Source organism: Falco peregrinus, chromosome 6 (assembly GCF_023634155.1).
Source record: "Falco peregrinus isolate bFalPer1 chromosome 6, bFalPer1.pri, whole genome shotgun sequence".
In the NCBI taxonomy this organism is placed as follows: Eukaryota; Metazoa; Chordata; class Aves; order Falconiformes; family Falconidae; genus Falco; species Falco peregrinus.
In genome coordinates this window covers 58,342,045-58,363,595 of record NC_073726.1, presented here as the reverse complement: position 1 = coordinate 58,363,595, position 21,551 = coordinate 58,342,045, and the positions used below count along the sequence as shown (strand labels likewise).

The 21,551-nt window shown below is 46.8% G+C and overlaps 1 protein-coding gene across 3 annotated transcripts; it reads right to left on the bottom strand.

Moving 5' to 3' along the window:
- Nucleotides 1-267: 267 nt before the first annotated feature.
- On the bottom strand, nucleotides 268-16,790 carry CBX7 (chromobox 7). 3 transcript variants are annotated; one of them, XM_055807808.1, is made up of 6 exons: nucleotides 16,463-16,790; nucleotides 15,036-15,079; nucleotides 10,943-11,008; nucleotides 10,364-10,430; nucleotides 9,416-9,755; nucleotides 268-6,716 (listed from the first exon to the last, which is right to left on the bottom strand). In XM_055807808.1, exons 1-6 carry the CDS (start codon nucleotides 16,529-16,531, stop codon nucleotides 6,682-6,684), a joined length of 621 nt encoding a protein of 206 aa, XP_055663783.1. In that variant the 5' UTR covers nucleotides 16,532-16,790; the 3' UTR covers nucleotides 268-6,681. The 3 variants fall into 3 exon arrangements, with proteins under 3 accessions (XP_055663783.1, XP_055663781.1, XP_055663782.1); XM_055807806.1 differs by having other exon boundaries at nucleotides 268-7,365; nucleotides 16,463-16,786; XM_055807807.1 differs by having other exon boundaries at nucleotides 268-7,362; nucleotides 16,463-16,784.
- Between the last annotated feature and the right edge of the window lie 4,761 nt (nucleotides 16,791-21,551).

Genomic DNA, 21,551 nt, shown 5'->3' with positions numbered 1-21,551 from the left:
CAGCTCTAACTTACCCAGTGGGTTAAAAATTAATAAAAACCTGACCTCCTTGAATCAAAGTAATGAGTAATGTCAGAAACAGCCTTCTGCAGGCTCCGTTCCTCATCGATCCTTCTTTACTGATCTTTCTCATGCATACACACACATTTTCCATTCCTTTTCCAGCCACGCCGTGTGTTTATACCAGCAGAAGTGACTGGTGGAAAATAATTCAGCTGTAGAGTTAGAGCAAGGGGAGGTAAATGACCACACAAACAGACCATTAGGTAAATGTCAGTTCTCATATTTAATATTTTAATAATTTTGTTTGCAACATTTACCACATAAATCATCTAAATAAATAGATGCTGTACAGTCTCTTATCCATATCAGTACAAAAATAAAACCACACTTTGTGTCAAATTATACTCGAGCCTGCCCTCCCTTTGCTATTACAATCTCCTTTTACAGCACGTACTCGCTCAGAAAAGGCATTAAACTCCAATTGGTTTGTTTGGAATTGGTTTACTCCCTATTTCCCCCCCTCCCCAAATACATTCAATTAGTCTGTACAAAAGCTAGAAGCTCATTCTGTGCAAAAGGAAGCTTTCTGTGTGCAAAGACTCAGATACTCTAGCGAGCTGACAGGAGCAACAGCAACAACTGAAGAGACAAGAACAGAAATAATCCGGGGCCCTCCCCACTAACTGACCCCATCTCCCACCTCCCCCCACCAGAAAGGAAGAACACCACATTAGGTGAATCAGTGTGCAAAACAGCCCGAACAATGTGTGTACGATGAGGGAAAGAGTTGGTGCTGAAAACCCAGCCAGAGGCCTGGGGTTCCCTCAGCTGTAGAGCTGGCTAAGTGAGGGGGGAGAAAAAGATTCTCTCATCTTAGCCTGCTCAAAAGGTTCTTGAGACGCACAGAACAAAAGCTTAATCTAAGAGATTTTAGGTCTTTTGTTGCCGTTCTGTTGGTGATGAGGTGAGGAAATGGCGTCTGGAAAAATCCAGTAGCTACTGAAGACAGCTCCTGGTTCACCCTCCCTTCCTCTCCCCACTCCCTGCAGAAGGACAGATACCTTCCTGTTCCTCAACTAAGCTAATAAGGTGCAATTTTTCAGACAGAAAACGCTATAAGATGTCTCCAGAGTCAGAAGAAGCAAAGTTCCAGACTAGGACCGCTCAAACCGAAACTCAGCTTCATTTTCCCCTTTCTTTCGACAAAGGTGGGGGAGGGAGGAAGCCAGCCTGCACCCTGAAGACGAGCAAGACTTTGTGTGTCTCCTCTCCCCGTCCAGGGAGCCCTCGTGTTAGTTGGCACCCTGGACCGCACTCCCCTTTCTGCCATGGGAGGGAGGCAAAGGGTTGGGTGGCAGCTCTGGAAAAATGATAAGGAGCAGCCAGTGGCCTGAAACATACATCTTTTGCTTTTCAAATGCCACTTTTAGACAGACGGTAAGGAGTATGTAGCACTCCTAGTGCTTTGCATTTCCAAAGTGCTTCAAAATATACTTCAGATTTAAAAGCAAAAAAAGCTACTTAACATTTAAACAGATTTGCAAAAAGCTTCTTTGTGCTGACACTACATTTTCTGGTTAAAAAATAATAATACTTAAAAAGGCTTTCCACCCCCTCCTCCAAAATCCCCCTCCCAGACAAAACTCTGGTACCCCAGTAACAAGATAAGCTGCGATGGAGGTTCCAAACAGCCTTATGAGCTCTCCCTTTTCCCTAGCATTTTTGCAGAGCAGCCCATGACAGATGGAAACAATCACAGCAGCAAAGCTTCCATCCCGTCCCGACTCGATAGCAATCCATCTCCACCCTGTTGGCCATTAAGCTCTCCCACTGAGCTCTGCTACTACTCCCAGTTAACTAGGGATCATCTGCCACCTGCTCCCTGCTGAGCCACCATACTCTGAGAAATTAAGGGTGCAAGGGAAAAAGAGGTGGAAAAGAAAAAGGGGTCATCGCTCTGGGAAGTTGCTTGTTACAGGAAAGGATTTGAAAGGCCTGAATTCAATTTTAAGTGACTGCTTCTCTCTCCTTCCAAGTGTCCTGGGGATGTCTGGTGGGCCCTCCCATCTTCACCAGCTGCTCTGGGGGTATTGAGGTGATTTGACACCCAGAAGGTTCATGGTTTCTCTGTGAGGATGATAAGTTGAGCTGGCATAGGACAACATGGTCTCTCGATCATAAGCTATTGTCTCAAAACAAGTTTACGATGCCCTTGGGGAAAATAATTTTACAACAAGCACAGCAAAAGCAACATGCTCCCTTTACCTGTATGTGGTAATGCTATACATTCCCACGTAGAAGTTACCCTATGCAAGCTGTTAACATAGACATCTCCCTTGCTTTCCCAAATGGTAAAACATACATAAATGAAGCACTGACCATCTCCTCTCCATAGGGCCCACTCAGAACTCCAGGGGGCATCCACCCACTGATGCAAGGGATCAGCTTCACTACAAGTTCTTTGCACTTCTAACATACCTTCTCTCTCAGCTGCCAGCTCACCCAAAGGCCTGTCCTCAACTGCCTAGCAAGAGCGACTCTGAGGCAGCTCCTTCCCTCCCTTCCCGGACAAGCAGCTGCCCCTACTATCTTCCTAGAAAGGCCCACTGCCTTCTTCCTAGGCCACAGGTAAGCAAGGGAGGAACAGAAGATGGGTAGATACCAACTAGCTTTAGAAAATGAGATTTTTACACTTTCCCTACTTCACAAAGGACAAGCTTAAAGCTTGAGAGGAGAGGAAGGCGTGGAGAGGTGGTGGCAGATTTAGCTTTGCTCAGATAGATGTGGCTGGCTGACAGCCCTCGCTGCTGTCTTCCACACCCCAGCCTCTGTTGTGGGTACCACCGAGGGTCTTGCACGAGCTACCCTGCCTATTTTTTTGACCTGTGTGAGGCCTCCCTTCTCTGTTCCAGTAAAATTAAACAGCGCTAGCTGGTGTACAGCAGGAAACAGTACTGGGGCCAAGGGCCCCCCTGTGAGGTGAACAAACAATTTTATACATTCAGTCACAAAACAACAGAAGAACAATTCTGGACAGTTTCACAACACTAACAACAACAAAAAAAGCCATTCATTTCTCAATAAGCTTCTTTCTCTCTGAGGCTCTAACATAAGCAAGGGTCGATTCACTAACAAATTTGGGCTTATTTTGGCAAATGGAACTGCTTTTGAGTTTTCTCACAATAATATCCTGTTCTTGCTTAAAAAAGAAAAAAAAATAATCCACAAAAAAAACCCCACCTTGGTCTGACTTCACAAGCAGAAGGGTGCCCAAGCAAATGCAAGACACTAAGGAGCATGCAGGAGCTACAAGGCTACTTAATGCCACTATTTTATGTGTTAAAACTTGCTGTTCCAAGGCATCACATGTATCAGAGCAATAACATTTCATTTATAACTATCCAGGAACAGAGACAGTCCTTTCCACAGGTCTGGGGTGGTTTTTTGTTTGTTTCAAACACAGTGTTAACAATAAAGGTTTTCCAGTCTCATGAAACCCCTCAGTTCTGTCATATATACAGCGAGTTCACTGTTAGAAGATCTATGAAATAAAAAATTCCAAACCTCCATCCCCCGATTGTGGCTGGTAAATTCTCACATGGGAAGAGTTCTAAGAATGACCGTAAGAAAGAACTGTTCTTCTTCGAGAAGTTTGTTTCTTGCATACAGTTCAGTAATTTCCACTGGCTGAAGTTTTTCTTGTTTACAGCCATGGAGCCAAACGAGGTATGGGAGAGTTAGCCCATTTCTATTCTCAGCTTGTGCTTCAAATAGAATTATTAAACTCAGCTTCAGCTGGATGCTATTCTGGCTCTTCTAATCAAACGGAATGCTTAACGAAGCTCTGAGTACAGCATCTGATTTTCATGGTATGTTAGCCCAAGAGGTCCCAATTCAGTTTTCAAATTTTGGGCTGAACTGGCAGATGAACAGCACTGGGGAGAAGAGACAAGACAACCCAGACAACCTCTCATTCCATCACAAATGAAAAACCCCTACACGTCTACACCTGCAGAAGTGGAATAACACTAATTTTAAAGTCCCTCAAGACCAGCTCTACCAAGGAAGTTTACAACAATATGTCACCAGACAATATGGAACAGAGCCAGATTTTTAAAATATCAAGAGAAAAATCTTCTCAAACAGATCTTTAAGACAAGAAAGAATTCATGAATGTAAAATAAAAAAAAAGTCCACCCCAACACAGTAACTGCTTAGTTTCCTAGCACAAACTCCTCCTCACACACACAAACCAAACCCACACACATGCAACTTGTTGCATCTTAACCTGATAAGGGTTAACTCCTCTGACCTGTACACAAAGCAGCATGATAGCAAAGTACTTTGTTCAACACTTTGTGTAGTGAGATTAGTCACCAGCAGAACACAAGCAAGCCTGATCCAAGAAGTGATTAAGATATGAAGCTGTGGGTGGACCCTCTTTGAAAGACCACCACAGGTCTTTGAAAACTCCACTGCAGGAGGAAGCAAAGATGTTTAAAGAGAAATGCCAAAACAAAACATTGAGAAGTCTCAGCTGATGAGTGGAGAGAAAAGCAGAGGATGGAAATCCAGTTTATTAGGACAAGATCTTTCCTGCCGCAGGATTGGTATTGCTTCCAATGTCAGCCAAAGCCAGGAACCTTAGGAAGCTTTTCTGGTGTATTTGTACACTGAGATGGAAGACAGGACAAAAGCAGCAGTAGCTGCATTAGAATAAAGAAACCAGATCCCATAAACGCCACGAAGATTTAGCAGGAAGAGCTGGAGTTCAAGACTTATTTTATAAAATAAGCTAAAATATTATGCTTCTGCAGCTATAACTACTTGACCCTCTACAACCTTCAAGAGTGGACTCAGCCATGTGGTGTGTCTGCTGGTCACAACAAGAAAGAGATGCAGGTAATCAGCACATTTGGCAAGTGTTGGGGAGAGTAAGTGTGTGGGGGTGTGTGTGGGGTGACGATGACAATACTGTCTGACCCCACATCCTGCAAAAGAGGGTGCAGCTCCAGACACAGAAGCCTCGCTCTGGACACCCACGTTTAACAAACATCCTGAGCCTGTATGCTTACCTCATCAATTTGCCCTTGCTAGCTATTGCTTTCCCACTCACTCTTCCTCCCACCACATAACTTCTCCATCCCCCAGCTTCCACTTCTCACCCTCTCAGATTTCCCCATAATGAAACTCCCATGTCACTTACCTTGAGAGACAAAAGGTTAGTCCAGTAATTCAAGATCTTCCCAGTGGTCCTTACACTGCTGTGACACAGTGGAAGATAGGCCTACTCAAACAGCTCTGAGATGGAAGGGGAAATCCTAAGTCTATACTGAGCCGCCACATCCTATCTTGAGGTAAAACCTTCTTTTAATAAAAACCACAGGGGCAGTCCAAGCATTTCGCAAAAGGTAGATGTTTGGAGGACCAGAAGTCCCAGAGCTCCCAAATTCTGCAGGCTAGCAGCCAAGCCCTTCAAAGGAACACATTGAGGATTTCCACAGGGTCTTTACTTTAGAGCTCAGAAGGCTTGTAGAATAAATACAGCAGGTAAGAGATGCTTCAGGTGGGGTGGGCAGAGGAAACAAAGGATTTAAGAACAGTAATCATGACAGTAGCCAATGTTACCCTGCAGCACTCTGTCCCGCAGTTCCCACTTTAGACTCTAACTTACTTTTCTTGCTTTCCGTAGGAAAAGGTCTGTATTTTAAATTTTAAGTTAAATAAAATTTGCTTTTAAAAAAATGGAAGAGAACATGCATGTGCAAGAACAGATGCTATGCTAAACTACTAACTCAAAATACATCAATTTTTCAAAAACCTTAAAGTGTCACAGGCAGTCCAGCACAAGGCATTTTTAAGTGCAAGATCAGGCAGGGTCTATTGAAACGCAGACCGCTTTCCTTGGCAAAGATTTTTTTAAGCCTTCCAAGGGGAAGTTCCTATCAGTAAAGTAGTACAGGATCACAGATACTGTGAGGAGACCAGAGTCACAGAAGAATATTACTCAGGCAGTACAATCCAAGAATTCTCATTGCTAAGAATTAAGACTTTTTTTTTTTAACCCCTTCCTCAAATCTAATACACGCCTTCCCCCCATGTTGTTTACCTTGGATCTCTCAATGGGATCCAAGAACAGAATTTGCTGCTAATCAAGGTCCGTTTCTAGCTCAGCTCTCTCCAATTCCTGTGTCCTGGGCCTGTGCCAGTATCTTGGATATCTTTGCAGTGCCAGGCAATGCTTTAGTTGTCCTACTGGCCCCTCCTCCCAGGGGAGAGGAGCCGGTTTTCAACCAACTTATTACCACAGATTCAGGGTAGCATTTGTTATTAATACTGAATTTGGCAAAGGGTAAAAATACCCCACTCCCCATAATGCATTCCTCACACAGCAGAGCCAAGCCCGGAAATCCTCTTCAGCATATACAGAACAGTATGTCTGCACTGGGTTTCTGAGCTTTTAGTGAGTGCAAATTGAATTTATGTTGCCAATCTAGATTTCAGAGACGCATTTCAGTCTTTCCACATGATCAACTATCAAACGGAGAAACCTCTGCTGTCTATATGGACCCACGCTGCAAAGACTGACTTACCACAGACAGGCAAACATGGATCTGAAGTCCTGACAGCAGGCCACAGGGGAAACAGCACTGGAGAGGAAGTCTGTTAAGACTGGAGTTATCTACACAGGTAGGATCCATTGCCTCTCACTGCTGCAGGAAGAGAGGGAGGAGGAAGGTAGGAAGAGCAATGCACAGAGAAGTATCTTTATCCAAGGGATATCAATTGCAAAACAAGGCAGCGGACTAGAGACCCAGCTCTCTTTCCACCTTCACATGCCCTCTCCCCACAAATGCAGCTGCCACCACTTAACAGGATAAAAGGCAAATTGTTCAGCTTGCTGCTTTCACATCTAGGAGGGGAGTCTTTGCCAGGGAAAGGGCTGTCAGTTTTTCAGATGGACAAAGCAATGACAAACACACACCCCCTACACTGCCCTTTTTTGCGTATCTGAAAGGGGAAAAAGGAGAAAAGAGAGAGGGTGGTTGGTGGTTGGTTGGTTCGTTGTTTTTTTTTTAAAAAAAAAAAAGGTATCTGTAAACATTTTAAGAGGACACATTTTGGATATTTTTTTTTTTCTTAAGGGATAAAACAACCCTTCCCTAGCCCCACCCTAAAAGCACTGGTTTTGGGGAGCACTGAAAATGGAGATTCAGAACTGCACGCTCCGGTCTCGGAAGAAGCCCTCAGCCACTTGTGCTTCTCTGAAAGTGACGGTAATGGAGTTTGCTGTGATGTCTGTCACTGTCACTTCGCTGGGGGGCACAGTGGGAATCCAAGGGAGACTGCCATCCACATCTGCTGCAGAAGGAGAGGCAGATAAGAGTAGGTTAGCAAGAGAGAGGTGAGGGAGAAGGAAAGGAGGAAGAAGAGAGGGAAGGGAAGGATGGAAAGAGAGGCCTCCTTTCTGACAAACGGTGGGTGAAAACAGCCTGTACTGAATCTGCACAAAGGCAAGAAAGAGCATGGGCAAGCCCTCCCCTCAGAGGCTATGGGAAAATAGAGGATCCCTGCAGGATATAATGGGAAAAGGAAAGAATAGCGAAGGTGTCCAGACACACGCCAGCATTGGAGCAGGCTACGCAGAGGTCAAAAGGCCCTGTAACACCACTCGGCTCATCTAACCATCCACAATTCCCTGATACCTCTCACCTCATCTCAGCCCCTAATTTGGCTGTGTCAGCAAAGCACACTCATCCAGGAGTGAGCTCACCTGCTTATAAATGTCCTATCCCGTTGAAAAGTAAAAAATCACAAACTCTTACACATGCTCTTCAGATACTCCTGGGGGAGTCAAAGGGATCCAAAATGGAGAGTGTTCCTTGTACTGCACCTGTAATGCAGCCTGGGTGTGATTCTCTCCAAAAAAATCTGTCAATACTGCTTCACAGAGAGGTTGTTCTCCCTTTCTTCTATCCTTTCTGTGCTCCTGGATAGCTACATACAAGAAACCCAAGCATCCCTGCACTTTTTCACTGCAGTAATAATTATCAGTCTCTCTGCCACCCTAAGCCTCACTTCCCCCAAGCCCCAGAGACAGCCACAAAAATACAGAGAGAGGAAGGAAAACGTACCCTCTCCCTGTCACTAGACCTATACTATACACCTTGTTGTCCCAAACCAGGCAAGGAATGAGGGCCCCTTAAAAGTGTATTTCCTGGCCTCTGTCTCAAATACCTGGGGTGCCTACTTTCACCTCAGAAAGAGTCTAACCCACCTAACAATAATTGGAATTCCATGCAAGCCACGTGTCAAAGGGATAACAAAAACAGTTTTACATTTCTGTAGAACCATTCATTCTTCTGATCCCCAAGTGCTTTAGAACCCACCACTTCCAGGGGGGAAGAGCCTCACATATTTGCTCATTGGCAGGACGCAGAGCTGGGTTCGTCTGTGCTACCACCGTTGAAGCCTCCCTGTATTTTGGGCACTCTTTGAGTCCCTCTCAGAAAGGAGGGGATAACGTTGATTGCCAGAACACAGCTCTCTCCTCAAAATGCTGCCTAATCCAGCCTGGCTAACAGCTACCCCTAGCAAGGAGTAACAGGATTCCCTTAGCTACTACAAGCAGCACAAGTCCTGGCTTTCCACTCCTTAGCAAAGCTGTGCCTTCAGAAGCTCTAATAATGCAGGGATAGAGTTTTCTTCGTAACTCAGAAAACACACCCTTCCCACAGCCCATCTGCACAAGGTGCTGGTATCCCTCCCCAAAATGCCAAATATGCCTGGACAACTCCCATGCCTACACCCACGCTGCCTATTCAGTGGATCAGGCAGGAGTTACCATCCTCACTTCATCTCTCATCCCCCTCTCACATAGCTCTAGAGCAAGAGACTTTACAGGATGTGGGGTGTGGAGAGAATAGGGAAGGAGGGGGCAGAGGAATGCACTATGGGTTCCTAACGGCATTCCTGTATGCTTATCAGAGCAGCACTAGGAGAGCAGCTCTCATGCCCAAGCTTGCCCACTGCCAGCCGAGCTCCTTTTAGCAGAGCAGCAGGCTGAACACATGTGGATATGTGGACAGAGGCAGAGTTCATCCCTAACACATGTACACCGCCTCTGCTAGGAGGAAACTGTAAGAGGGGAGTAACTTGCAGCACCTTCCACATGCAGTATCTTCTGCTGGGAGGGGCATTACTGATACAAAGCCTACAGGGAGGCAACAGCACCAAAAAAGCAGATTAATCCGTGCTATTCATCCAAACAAGAGGGCCACAATGTCAGCCAGCGAGAGCTGCTCTGAGGACCTGACCCAAACCACAATCCCAGGATGAGGCAAGCAAGGAGGAAGCATGCAGAGCATCCTTTGCTACCCCAGAACTTCACAGCCGAGGTGTCTGGCCTTACCTTCCTTGCTGGTGTGCTGCATGGCCTCCCAGTCCTCAGGGCCCTGCCTGGCCTCTAGGCCCACTGCATCATTCAGGAAGAACTCATGCCTGCAGTTTCGGCTTTCCAGGCTTGCCATGCGGGGGAACTTCTTCCTTGACAGTCGCAGGTACTTCTGGTTTTTGCGTTGCTTCCGGAGAGAGAATGGCAGGACCGTTCCCCCAGTCTTCTCTGAGAACTCTGCCTGCCCTGGCTTGGCCCCTGGCATGCTACTGTCTCCTCCTCCAAACCTCCGTGCAAGAGAGAAACAGAGCTTCTCCTTTCCCTTGTGGGCACTCCTCAAGTCCATGCCATAGAGTCGCTGCCAAGACATCAATGCAGCAAGGGTCAGAGAGGAAATCAGATAATACAGTCAGGGCTCCCACCTGGGAGCCAGGAAACTACTCTCTGTTCAGTCCCCGAACACCTAGATGAGCTAGGATAAGTTGTGCTGCTTCTACAACACTGTTTCTCTCGCCTCTTCAACTGCCATCTAAGCTCTTCCTAATATGTGCTTCCTAGGATTGGCTGCTTTGCTTGGCAACAGTCAAGGCATGCTGGAACTCTGCTTCCAACCAGTGTCTACCTTTAATATGATGTAAAGTCCAAGCCCAACATGAAATTGAAAGAGCACACAAACCAGGTAACCTGCAACCACCCAAGCCCAAAGTTTAGAAAATCCTAGTTCAGACAGCAAGAACTGTTGTTGATTGTTTTGTTTTGTTTAGCTTTTTTTAAAGACAAGTTAGCTGGCTCTTCAGCTAACAGGTTAAAAGTATCTGCCTACCCACTGATTTCATGTTGTTGTGTAAGCTTGTTACCTCCAGTTTTGTCCATAAAACAGCAAACTGATAGTTTCCACCTCCCTGTGAGCAGAGGAGCAGCAGAGCAGCTAATGAGTTAGAAATACACAGAAGAGCAAGAGGCTACCTGCAGTAGGAGGCGCTTTGGTTTGGGGCCTCTTTTCCTGTACCCTGATGCACGGTCTCGCTCTTCCCTGTGAAAGAGGAACACAAATCAGAGTACTAAATACCACAGCACAAAACCTAGTCAGGACATCTACCTTTTGCAGCACAGCTCCCTCATTTCCCGCATTAAAATCCAATGATGACCAGTGTGGGCTTGAAGAATGTCCTGGAATTGCTTCTTGTAGGAGTGAAAGCCTTACAATAAGGGAATTTCTTTGACTGCTGATCAAGGATGGGTTAGGGAAACTTACCACCTCACATCAGTCGAGCCCTGGGCCTGATCAAAACCTAAGACTGATTGCTCTTTGGCTCAGTGCTGCTTGTTCTTGGCCTCATTTACTGAACAGTGCCAATCAAAGCTGCTTTAACCCCATCTTGTCTGCCTCAGCCAACACCAGGATACAGAGATCAAGCAGGATTCATTGCTATACATGTCATCTTTGATTGAAGCAGGGACAACAGGGGCACTTTGTACATGCTGTGAAATAAAGACACTATTTCCTTTTCCTGTGTCCAGGGAGAGAAAGAACATGTGCCTTACTTTTCTTCGTAAGCCACTACCAGGCGAGGGTCCAAGATATGATCCTCTGGCTCCCATGTGCTGTATCTGAAGAAAAACATAAGGAATATAAAGTAAACAATACTTTTTTTGCAGGCCTGCTACCAATGTGCTGTGGCCCTGGATACTGCCTTCACAAGAGTTGGTGGGGCCTGCCACAACACTGGAAGAGCTCTGAGGAATCTCAGCCTTTCTGCACCCCCAACTTCCAGCAGACACCACCTCCCCTTCCCAAAACAGGCAGGGCCAAGTGTCAGGCAGCTCTTTAAAGGAGAACAGGGAAGACTTTCCTCCCCAGGGCCCCCTTCACACTATTTGCAAAGACTCTGCAGACACTTAAAACTGATTTTAAGTCAGTGCCTAAACAGGTCTCATTTACAGCACTCCCTCAAATCCAACAAACCCCATGGAACAATGAGATGCAATCCAATACAGCTTTCTGAAAAATAGGTCTCTCTTAATTTAGGTTGCTGAAAGAGTAAGTATGCTTTCTCACCTGCATTATTAATTACCTCTAATAACTGGAGCTGAAAGTATTCATTTAAGAAGAGTTTAATTTTTCTCCACTGATGCTATTAAACTAAACATGTTTAGACCTGGGCCCTGAGGCAAGTTGACAGCGATTTTCCAACTGTTCCTCCTCTTGCTCAACTGCCCCTGCGGGTTATTTTTATCTAGCAGAGGTCACCAGTGTTTCTGTACCGGTGCAGGAGGAACACATCTGCATTGTGGTCAGGGCTACCAAAACTACTCAAAATAAGCTTGATGCTCTGAAAGTAGCCTGTGAACAGTGTCACTCACTGCCCCATCTCCTGCCTCAATTTTGAGACAGCTGTGACAGGAGTCAGATGTTCAGGAAAGGACTGAACCTACCCAGCAGGCAACACCAAAACTGGTTCCCAAAGGGCACTGCTGCACTTCATACCAAGCAGAAGCAGCAAAAACTCCCATTGTGGAAGGTGAAAGAATCACAGGGTAGTCCTCATGTCAAGTTTGCTTCTAAGGGGTCATGTGTGCCCAGAAAAGGTGGGTGGCATGTCCCTACCATAGAAACTCAAAGGCAAGAAAGCAAGTCTGAAACCCCAAATGCTCAAATTGTTAATTTTCCTGGAATGTGAGGTCCAGGGCCTGGAGACAAAGCACCTCCCAGCCCTTGGGGAGGAGAGCAAGAGACAAGCCACATGCAGGTGGGCAAGGGGGCACTGATATCAGTGCCTTGAAACAGGGGAAAAGCCAATTAGGATTTTTACATTTCAGGATGAAGTCTAGGCTACACACAAGGGCACATGGTACATGCATATATGTACACAGGGGAGGTGGTGTGGGAATGCTTTTCCCTTTCATCTCTCCATTAGATGGAAGACAGGTACGGATAGCATTCATGGAGAATGGGTCTAGAAATAAAAGTACAATTCTTTTGCAAAATGGAGAAACAAAAATATGAAATTCAGATATCCCAAGGTGCACTGTACATCAGAGAGTTAAGAACAGACACTTCTTCCTAACCAGCTGATCCCTCCCTCCCTCCTTTGCTCGAACCTCCTGCAGCAACCTGACTGTGAGCTGTCAAAGCCAAGTTACTGTTTGAACAGAGGAAGGTTTCCTCCCAGCTGCGGGGATTCTGGCATTCATTCTACAAATTTAAGAAAAATAATAACACAGGGAGGGCAAAACATTGGATTGCTTTGCATAGGCAGGAGAGGAAAGGGGATTTGCTTTAAAAAAAAAAAAAACCCTGGTGGGTGTTGCCTTTTTCTCTGCAGTTCAGTTTCTGGCTTCTCTGCAGTGGCAAAACACTGCATATAAAAAAAAAAACATGGCTCAGTTTGCCATGCGCATGCGCATACACACAGAGAGCTATATATACGGGTACACACAGCCCAGGCTGCAGCAGAACCGCAGAGAGGCACTCTGGAAAACATAGATCATATGATGTTCCTTCCCCCTCCTTCTACTCCTCCTCTTCCCCCTCCCCTCTAAACTCCAATACAAGTTGTAAACAAGCTTGTAACTAGAATCAGATAGTAACTCCTCCATTCCCTGACTCCAGGAGTACAATCCAGAAATCTGAGGTGCAGGACATTAACAAGAATTTATTATTAAAACGAAAGGAAAAAAAGTGAAAAGTCAATTATGTGGGAAAGCATCAAACTGCTGACCTATCCTTACTCCCTTCCATGAAGCCTCTGATGGGAATGATGGGACAACTTGTACAGAGATTACAAAGAGCATTAAGACAAAGTTTGGGAGGGGAATGAAGAGAAACACGATGTGGGATGGGGAAACTGAGTATGCTGGAAAATAAAGACGCAAACAGCTTGTGGTGCTGCATGCTATCACAGACATATGCATGTTCAGAAACACGGAACAGAGCCTACTAGGATGAAAGCGACTTCAATGCTCAAAGCATCTTGGTTTTAAGCAACTCAAACCAACAGGTGAACAGTTTAGGGGAGGGTGGGAGCATGGGCGAAGAAAAAAAAATTCAGTGTTTCTCAGATTTGGCATTTGGGGAAAGAGCAAAGATGTTTGGACATGTCACAGCATCAGAAGAAGGGAACTCTGGCATCCCCTTGCTCCCTGGGCAGAAAGCTGTGCTTTTAATTCCCAAAAGAGAGCTTCTAGCTCTCCCAGAGTTCCAAGGCACATGGCAAGGAAAGGCAGCAGTAAGAATAAGGGCTGTTCTGTCCGAGGAAAACTATGCCATGCCTCAACCCACCTTCTTGGCAAGTGACTTTACAAAGGAAGGACCTCAATGCACTTGTTGAAAGGAGAATGGGATAAACATCAGTATTCTGGCCAAAAGGGGATGGTGCCTCACAGACTACAAACACATTTCCCAACTTCTAACAGTGATTAAACAAGGCTTGGCTACTTAGAAGGCTGAAGCAGTCCAAGAACTGACCCAAACTACATGGCAACTGGCGCTCAACAAGTGCACAAGGTTACGCTTTGACAGCAGAACTTACAGTCAAGAACAAAGTCACCCTCTCCCACCACCACCAGAGAGGGGAAGCTGCTTGTATTCACACATGCCCTATAAGCACAAGGATTAGGCACGAGGATTATGGCACGTAGGAACACATTTCAACTTCTTAGACACCAGGTACAATCTGTTAGGACCATCCTAGTGGGCCCTGCTTTGCAACTGCAAGGATGAAGCCGTAAAAGCAGCCCCCTTTGCTTAGCAACACACAGCGCAACTGCATGTGTAATGTAATTGTACCCACACAGAGCTGCAAACAGAAAAGCAAAGACAGGGCCCCATACAGGCTGGTCAGGGGGCTGTTCTACTAGACCGCTAGCTAACATAGTAATATTCTCCAGTTACCTAATCCTTTTAATCTTAAAGCCTTTTACAGACTGTTTAGACCCAGAGCAATCACTCTTCTTCAGAGGCAGCTGCATTTTAATAAGAAAAATATCTACAAACAATGTACAGCAATGCCGCAAAAAAATTTTTTTTTCCCTTTTTGCAACATAGCAACCAAAGCAAAAGCAGAAAAGACACTCAAAATAACAGAAGGTTTCAGACAAGGAAATGAAGACATGGCAGTAATTTTCAAGGGACAAAGATCACCTGCATTTGGCTACAATCAATAAATCTGAAACATTGCCCCTTTCCGTTTGTGAATAGCAGAGGGGTAGTAGTAGAACAACAAGACAAGACCATCAACTTGTTTTCTATTTTAAAAAACCGCATATAGCTCTAAAAATAAAGTGGGGTCCTCTCGGTGCTGACTCAGGAAAGCAGGAGCCATTCCAAGTTCAGAAGAATCAGGGTTCCCTGTTAAACTCGTAATGAATTTAAAACCATTTGTATCTAAAAAGCATCTCAATGGAATATTTCAGTGGTGGCAAAACCCAGTCAGAATAGACTGGCACACAGTTTGCATCCCTCAGCTGCCGGTCCAGAAATAGATTTGGTTTTGGTTTGTAGCTCTTTGTTTTTGTTTATTGTTGTTGGAACCAGGGACAAAAGGTTACCTGTTAAGAGCGGGATACTCAGCTGTAGCGATACAATGTAAGCTATTACCAAATATTAAAGGCGTAAAAACCAAGTAAAACAACTTACTTTGGGGGCCATCCTTTCCATTTCACCAGGTATTCTACTTTACCCTAAAGGCAGAAAAGGGAAGAAAACAGGTGAAGTCTGCAACCAAATATGGGCTACAGCAAGAGATGCAACCAATGAACAGGCCTAAACTCTGCAACTGAAAATCTCGTTTCCCATCCCTTTATTTTCAAAACAAAGCCACTTCCTCATTCAAATATGCTCGCTATAACTTTTTCCCCAGAAAATAGTAACGCAGGGGTATTTAAGCATGCTTGAACTACCATCAACCTGGGGTCATACCTTTGCAGAAGCCTTGCAGGCAGGACCCCAAAAGCCAACTGGAGAGCAAGACTGCAATCATTCCCACATTTACAGACAATCCTACAAGAAGGCAGCATGCATAAATGCGAGAAGGAGATGTATGCCAGAAGCAAGTATCAAAGGAATTTTGTTCAAGCAGAGATGAAATACAGTATTTCAGAACCTATGATATATCTCTTCAACTTCCCTTCCAGTTGCTACACACTCTACTCAAACGCTGTCCCATCATCACAGTCACTCAACCTTTCCACCCAAGCAAACAGCAGCGCACAGCTGAAGTTCAGAGTTATCCATTTATTCGTTCAGTCCAAGCACAAGATGTAAAAAGAAAAAAAAAATCCAACAACCCAAGCAAAAAAAAAAAAAAAGCATAGCAATTGGAAACCATGTTCAAGGGCTCCATGAGCAATGTGTACAACTATTAAGATCTTTAATATTATACTGAGGAGCTTGTTAAGGACTTCCCAAAGCGTGGCAGAGGCCCTCGCACGCGCGGGATGCCCATCCCTTGAAGTGCCGCTGCTGTAGCCGCAAGCACCTTTACACAACAGCACAGCACCTGGGTCCTCGGGCCAGGGAGCCAGTTTTGTCTTCCTCACGGGGGGCTCATGGGCTCCCCAGCGCTTGGAAACACTGCCCTGTGAGGAACTTCCCGCCGGAGGGTCCCCGCAGGCTGCGTGCTTACGGGCTAGGCCTCGTAGCGCCCTGCCGGGACAGCGCGTGTGTCCACTGATGGGGAAACTGAGTCACGCAGCTGCCCACCGGGCCCTCCCGAAGCCCCTCCCGCCGCCAGCTCCGCTGCCACCAGCACAGATTTTTGGAAGCGGAAGCCCCCGGCGGTGACACCGCCCCCCCCCTCAGCCCGGCCGGCCCCCCCGCGGAGCCCCCCGAAGCACACACCCCTCACGAGGCACTCCCGCCCCCCCCGCCCCGCCGCCCCGCGGGCAGGTGCCGGTACCGCCCCGCCGGCAGCGCGCGGCTGCCCGTTACTCCGCGCGGGCATGGGGGGGGGGGGGGGGGGAGGCGAAGGCAGGGCGGCCACGCGCGCGCCCACCACGCCCCCCGCGCTCGTGCGAGGCAGGAGAGGCGAGGGGTGCCCCGGCGCGCGCCCCGCCGCTGCCCACCTTCCGCACGCGCTTCTTGCGGATGCTCTCCACCGCGAACACCTGCTCCCCGATGGCCGACAGCTCCATGCGGCGGGCGGGGCAGCGGCGCTGGCGCCGGACACCGGCGGAGCCGGCTGTCGCACGGCGGAGGGCGCGGGCGGGGGCTGCCTCCCGCGGCGGCGGCGGTCGCGGCTGGCCCGGTGGCGGCGGCCGTTGCCCGCTGGCGGCCGTTACCCACCGCTCCCCCTCACACGCCCCCTCGCGCGCGGCCGCGCCCCCTCCCCTCCCCCCGCCCCGCTTTAGAACCTGCGCAACGTTTTCCCCGGCTCGCGCGGGGGGGGGCGGGGCGGGGCGCGGCGCGGCGCGGGTTGGGCGGGAACCGCCTGAGGGGCCGCTCCCGCCTCCCCGCCTCAGCCCCCGCTCCCGCCGCCGCCCGCCGCAGCCCGTGGCCGGCAGCCGGCCTCCCCGCCTTTCCCTGGGAGCCGGGCTCCCGCCGGCACCCCGCTTTCCTCACGGGAAGGGCCGCCGGTTTCCAACGCCCCGGCGGCTGCGGAGCGAGCGCCGTGAGGAAAACGGTCGGCCGCCGCAAAGCGGTGATATTTACGAGTGTGTTCCACAGGAACGGCCCTCAGCGATCTCGTGGCGTCGGCGGCGGGTGGGAAAACACCAGGTGACAAAGTGCTGAGGCAGGGAGAGGTGGCGGCACGGGCCGATGCAGAAGAGACCCGGTGCGGCTCGGTTGTCCGGGCACCCGCTTCAAGTGCCTTGTGGTGAAGTGCTGAGGGGTTTTAAGGACAGAGCACACACGTAGGTGTTTGACATCTTGAAACAGGCAGGACCTACGGCCACCTCTTCAAGGTGGCCAAGGCTTTCTAGGGTAAGGCACGAGCAAACAGGAGCGTTGTGAACAGGCATTCAGCACCGAGGTGTCCAGGCTCCTTTGTGCACCAATCTGGTGTGCAGAATTGTGCTTTTTCTTCCCGACCACTGCATTAAACAACAGGCTGTGTTTTAAAAGTCTCCTCGGATGTTTTTGCATCAGAGCAGGTGCTTTTTTCAACATGTGTGGCTACCTTTTCTCCCACAAACATGCTCGGTCGCTCCTCCGCTGTGACTGCGTGTCACTGGATGCTGTTCATATGCAAAGTTTGTGATGGGATGAGCCTTACTGTTCAAATTGCAAATATTATGCAAAAGGAAGTCTATGCTGAGAGCAAGTTAGTGTTCATCATTCACTTTGAAAGCATTCGTTTTCACACAACATACACAATCCATACCTGTGGATGCAGTAACTGGCAGGTTGCTTATTTTTTCTGCAGCCATTTAAGAGCTCAAAGCGCGCTGTCAGGGACTTGTGGCTGTTGGGCTAACCATTATGCAGACCTAGCAGTTTGTAATGTAGAATTGGTTCTGTAACAGTATAGCCATTGAATATTCAAGGTTTTTGTACCATATTGCAAAATAATAGTAAAAATAATGATAATAATAATAATGAATCTTTGACCTTCTTCTGAACTCTTCCTTTCTCATATTATGCTTCTATTTCTTAGAGGGAATAGAGAAAAATATTTAAGATAAACTACTTTGTTTCTCAAAATTAAGATCTTCAGAAAAAGCAGAGGCAAAAGAAGAGCAGAACATTTCCCTGAACTGCAGCGACCTGTTTATAACCCCTTTCCTTGCACTTGAATCCAATTACTGCAGTGCCAAACTTCAAAATGGAAGAAACTGTGCTCCAATGACCACTTTAGGATAAAATAAAATAAATAAATAAATCCTACAGTCACAACAAACTTGCAGAATAGTCCACTATTGATAAACTGTTGCACTTCTTAGTATAGGATATTTATAATCTGTTATTTAATATGTATCTTTTTAAGGTCAAGAATATGTATATTTCAAAATTAAAGAAACTTTATTAATGAATATTAAAGGATTTCTCAAAGTGAATCAACCTGCATGTTGATGGCAAGCTACAATACTCTTCTTATAAACAGAGGTATGCAACAAGAACCCATATGCTCTGCATCATCGGTGTAATTTCTGCACAATTATTCCCTTCTTTCTTTCTGCTTTTCCCTTTTCTCACACCAGCAACTGACCCAAGTGAAGTTTAAACAATATTTGCATCAGTTATGTTGCAGCTTTCGAAAGAGCACTCTTTTGCCTGGAAGGATGATCTGTCCACAAGATGACATCAGCATGCAATAAAGTTCCAGGCAAATCCCACGACATAACAAAAATATCTATTCCTTGTTTGCTGGGGGATTTTTCCGTGCAAGTCCTCCTTCCTTCGCAGGGACTTTATTCTCACCTGTGGTTGTACTGGCTGGAGTGAAACCTGTGTGAGTCTGGACTGCTACACCGATCATGGTTCTTCGAGTGTCTTCAGTACCACAACAGGCTGCCTGTGGCTCCTTTTACTTTTCAGAAAATGCTACTAAGTGTCTCACCATAGTCTGGTCACTTTTTTGTCTCAGAGGGTTTGTTTGTTTGGGTTTTTTTTGCAACATTCTGGACAAAAATGTAACTTTTTCAAGCTGTCACACCACAGTTTCTTTTTGTTCTACTAATGGTTATAATATAATTTGAGTAGGTTTTTTGGCAGTGTGTTTTTGTTTGGTTTCCACCACCCCACCACCCCCCCCGGCAACCGAAAAATGAGCCTAAAGGGTAAGAGTAAGAACATCTCCCTTCCTTTCATGCCATCCCGAGTTCTAAATTACCATTAAGTGAATATTACTAAGCCATTTATAGGGACTAGAAATAATTAAACAATTTAAGCAATCAAGGTTTTTTTTTCAGATCTTTTAGCTTGTTTTAGCAGTACTTTAAAAGCCATTCTGTGATACAAGACCTTTTCTAAAGTATATCAAGAACTAGATTACAGAAATCTTTATTGGAGTTGTTCTCGTTATGGCTAATTGTACAGTTGCACTAACATATAGAAGTGAACTCAATGTGCAGAAAACCAAAGCAAATATTGAACTTTCCTTAGTACAAATTTAAAGACCCAGATCCCGGAGTCTTTAATCAAATTTCCAATTAACTTCAAAGAGTTTTACTTGGGTAAAAATTGCAAGCAGAATCTAGTACAGAAAAAATTACCATTTTAATTGCTACTACCCTGATTAAGCGATTTAGCTTCCAGTTGATACAAGCATTTACATTAACACTAAAAATTTATTAATGGTCATTTATATTTTACAAAGCCTAATCCTGCCAGGGATTTCCCCCCCCCCCCCCCCCCCCCCCCAGAATACTGCAGCAAAGATCAGTATAGCTCCAAAACAACCCAGCACATCCCTGAAGAAATGTTGCTTGATGAAGCTTCAAGAAACGACCTTGCAGCAGGAGCAGCCTTGGCAGCCTGCGAGCACGGTGCTGCCATGACTCCGTAATGTCACGGGAGCTGGCAGCCATGGAGAGCCACACTGCCGACGCCGTTTGCGATGTACCGCTGGCTTGGTGGGGGGACCGGCCTCTCCCCGTGGTGCTTAATTCTCAGTTGTATGGTTTGTTTAATTCTCAGTAGGTGGCACTCATCATGCTGCTCTGCAAGCGCAGGTCCGTTTCACACGCAGATCATGGTTTCTGCAGGCAGCCTCCTAACACATCACAGAAATTAAAGACAGTGAACGGGCACGGGCAGCGCTGCCCGGGCCCAGGAGAGCAGCACGCCCAGACCCCTAAGCTGGCTGGAAGCACAGTAAAGCACAGGCAGGGTGCACGGGGTACCGGTGCCATTAAGCCCAAGGGCACCAGAAAAACTGACCTCTTGGTATGTGCACATCAATTACTACATTTAATGTTAGTTCCTTAAAACCCATGGAAAGCAAGCAGCTGTCCCCTGCTGAGTTGGCAGCATCTCGCTTTACCCGGAACCCTTGTGACAGCAGCCAGTGAACAGTATGTTTCAAGCTGTACTTCTGCTGTGCGTTCCTCACCTGGCTCTGATCTACTGCTCCCAGCACAGGGATTTCCTGACAGTAGATGGCCAGTGAGCCCCAGCCCCAGTGCAAAGCAGTGCTCTGCCTCCTGCCGACACACACAGGGAAAACAAACATGGAAGTCCCCTTGCCTTGGCCGATGGAGCTAGTCCTAGGCGGTAAAGATCATCCGGCCCAAGCTTAAGTCATGCTGAGAGCTCTGGTTGGGGTCTGTCATGAAGAAAAATACCTTCTGTGGCTTCAATGCCATTTTTCTTTCATCCTTAACCTCTTTTTTCCTCGCCTGGGGTTTCTTTACCCCTTACAAGGCATACATGACAGTTTTCTACTTCAGCCTTTCATCCTCTTTAGATCAGAGCACCCACATTTCTGTCTCATTGTGGCCATGCCTTGGGTGCAGATCTGAGGCACCTGGAGTACCAACTAAATGGGATGGTAACCACTGAGTCCCAGATGGTGATTCTCTAAACACCACACCACTGGCACTTGTCCCTTAGTGCACCTCAACTTGGTGGGCAGCTCGGTGTTCCTCTACACCTTGGCTTACACTCAGGTGTGACTGGGAACCATCAGGTAGGTGTTTCATCCCAGACTTTCTTGAAAAGCTCAGCTACTGCCCAGAGCAGATTCAGTGACGAAAATTTTCTTTTAAAATGCCACTGGAAGAGGTCTTGTTGTTTTCCTACGTGTTAAACAGTAGCTCAACAGTTATAGCACACACCCAGCAGTGCGGGTGATCAAGGTCCAGTCCTTCCTCTGTCTTTCAGGGCCATGAAATCCCATCTTCTGGGAGACTGCCCCAAACACCAGACTATAGTCTATCTCCAGAGCAATACACATTCACTTACAGAAGTTGTCTCACTTGGTGCAAGAAGAATTCAGAGTTCCCTGGGCCAGGGAACAGGTGTGTCACATCTCACCTCATGGTCATTTTCCTGGGCAAGAGGAGATCTGTGTCCTGATCCTGATCCCTGACTGTACATGTTATCCAGTGCCTGACTCATGCAAAATACATAAACAGGTCCTAGTGAAGGTGCTGAAATGCCAGTCTCTGCTTTCCAAGATAAACACTTGGCTAGTGAACAGTCTTTCTTCTCTTTGGCTGCTGGGTGCTGAGTACTGAGTACTTCGTCTCTGTCACGGCAAGAGTGACGTAC

Bases quoted from the DNA above. Each gene is read 5' to 3' on its own strand.
- CBX7 (XM_055807806.1), bottom strand. From the start codon at position 16,531: ATGGAGCTGTCGGCCATCGGGGAGCAGGTGTTCGCGGTGGAGAGCATC. The intron at 15,080-16,462 runs GTGGGCAGCGGC...TTCTGCCTTTAG, and splicing joins GCAAGAAGCGCGTGCGGAAG to GGTAAAGTAGAATACCTGGT. The intron at 10,431-10,942 runs GTAAGGCACATG...CCTCTTTCACAG, and splicing joins GTAGTGGCTTACGAAGAAAA to GGAAGAGCGAGACCGTGCAT.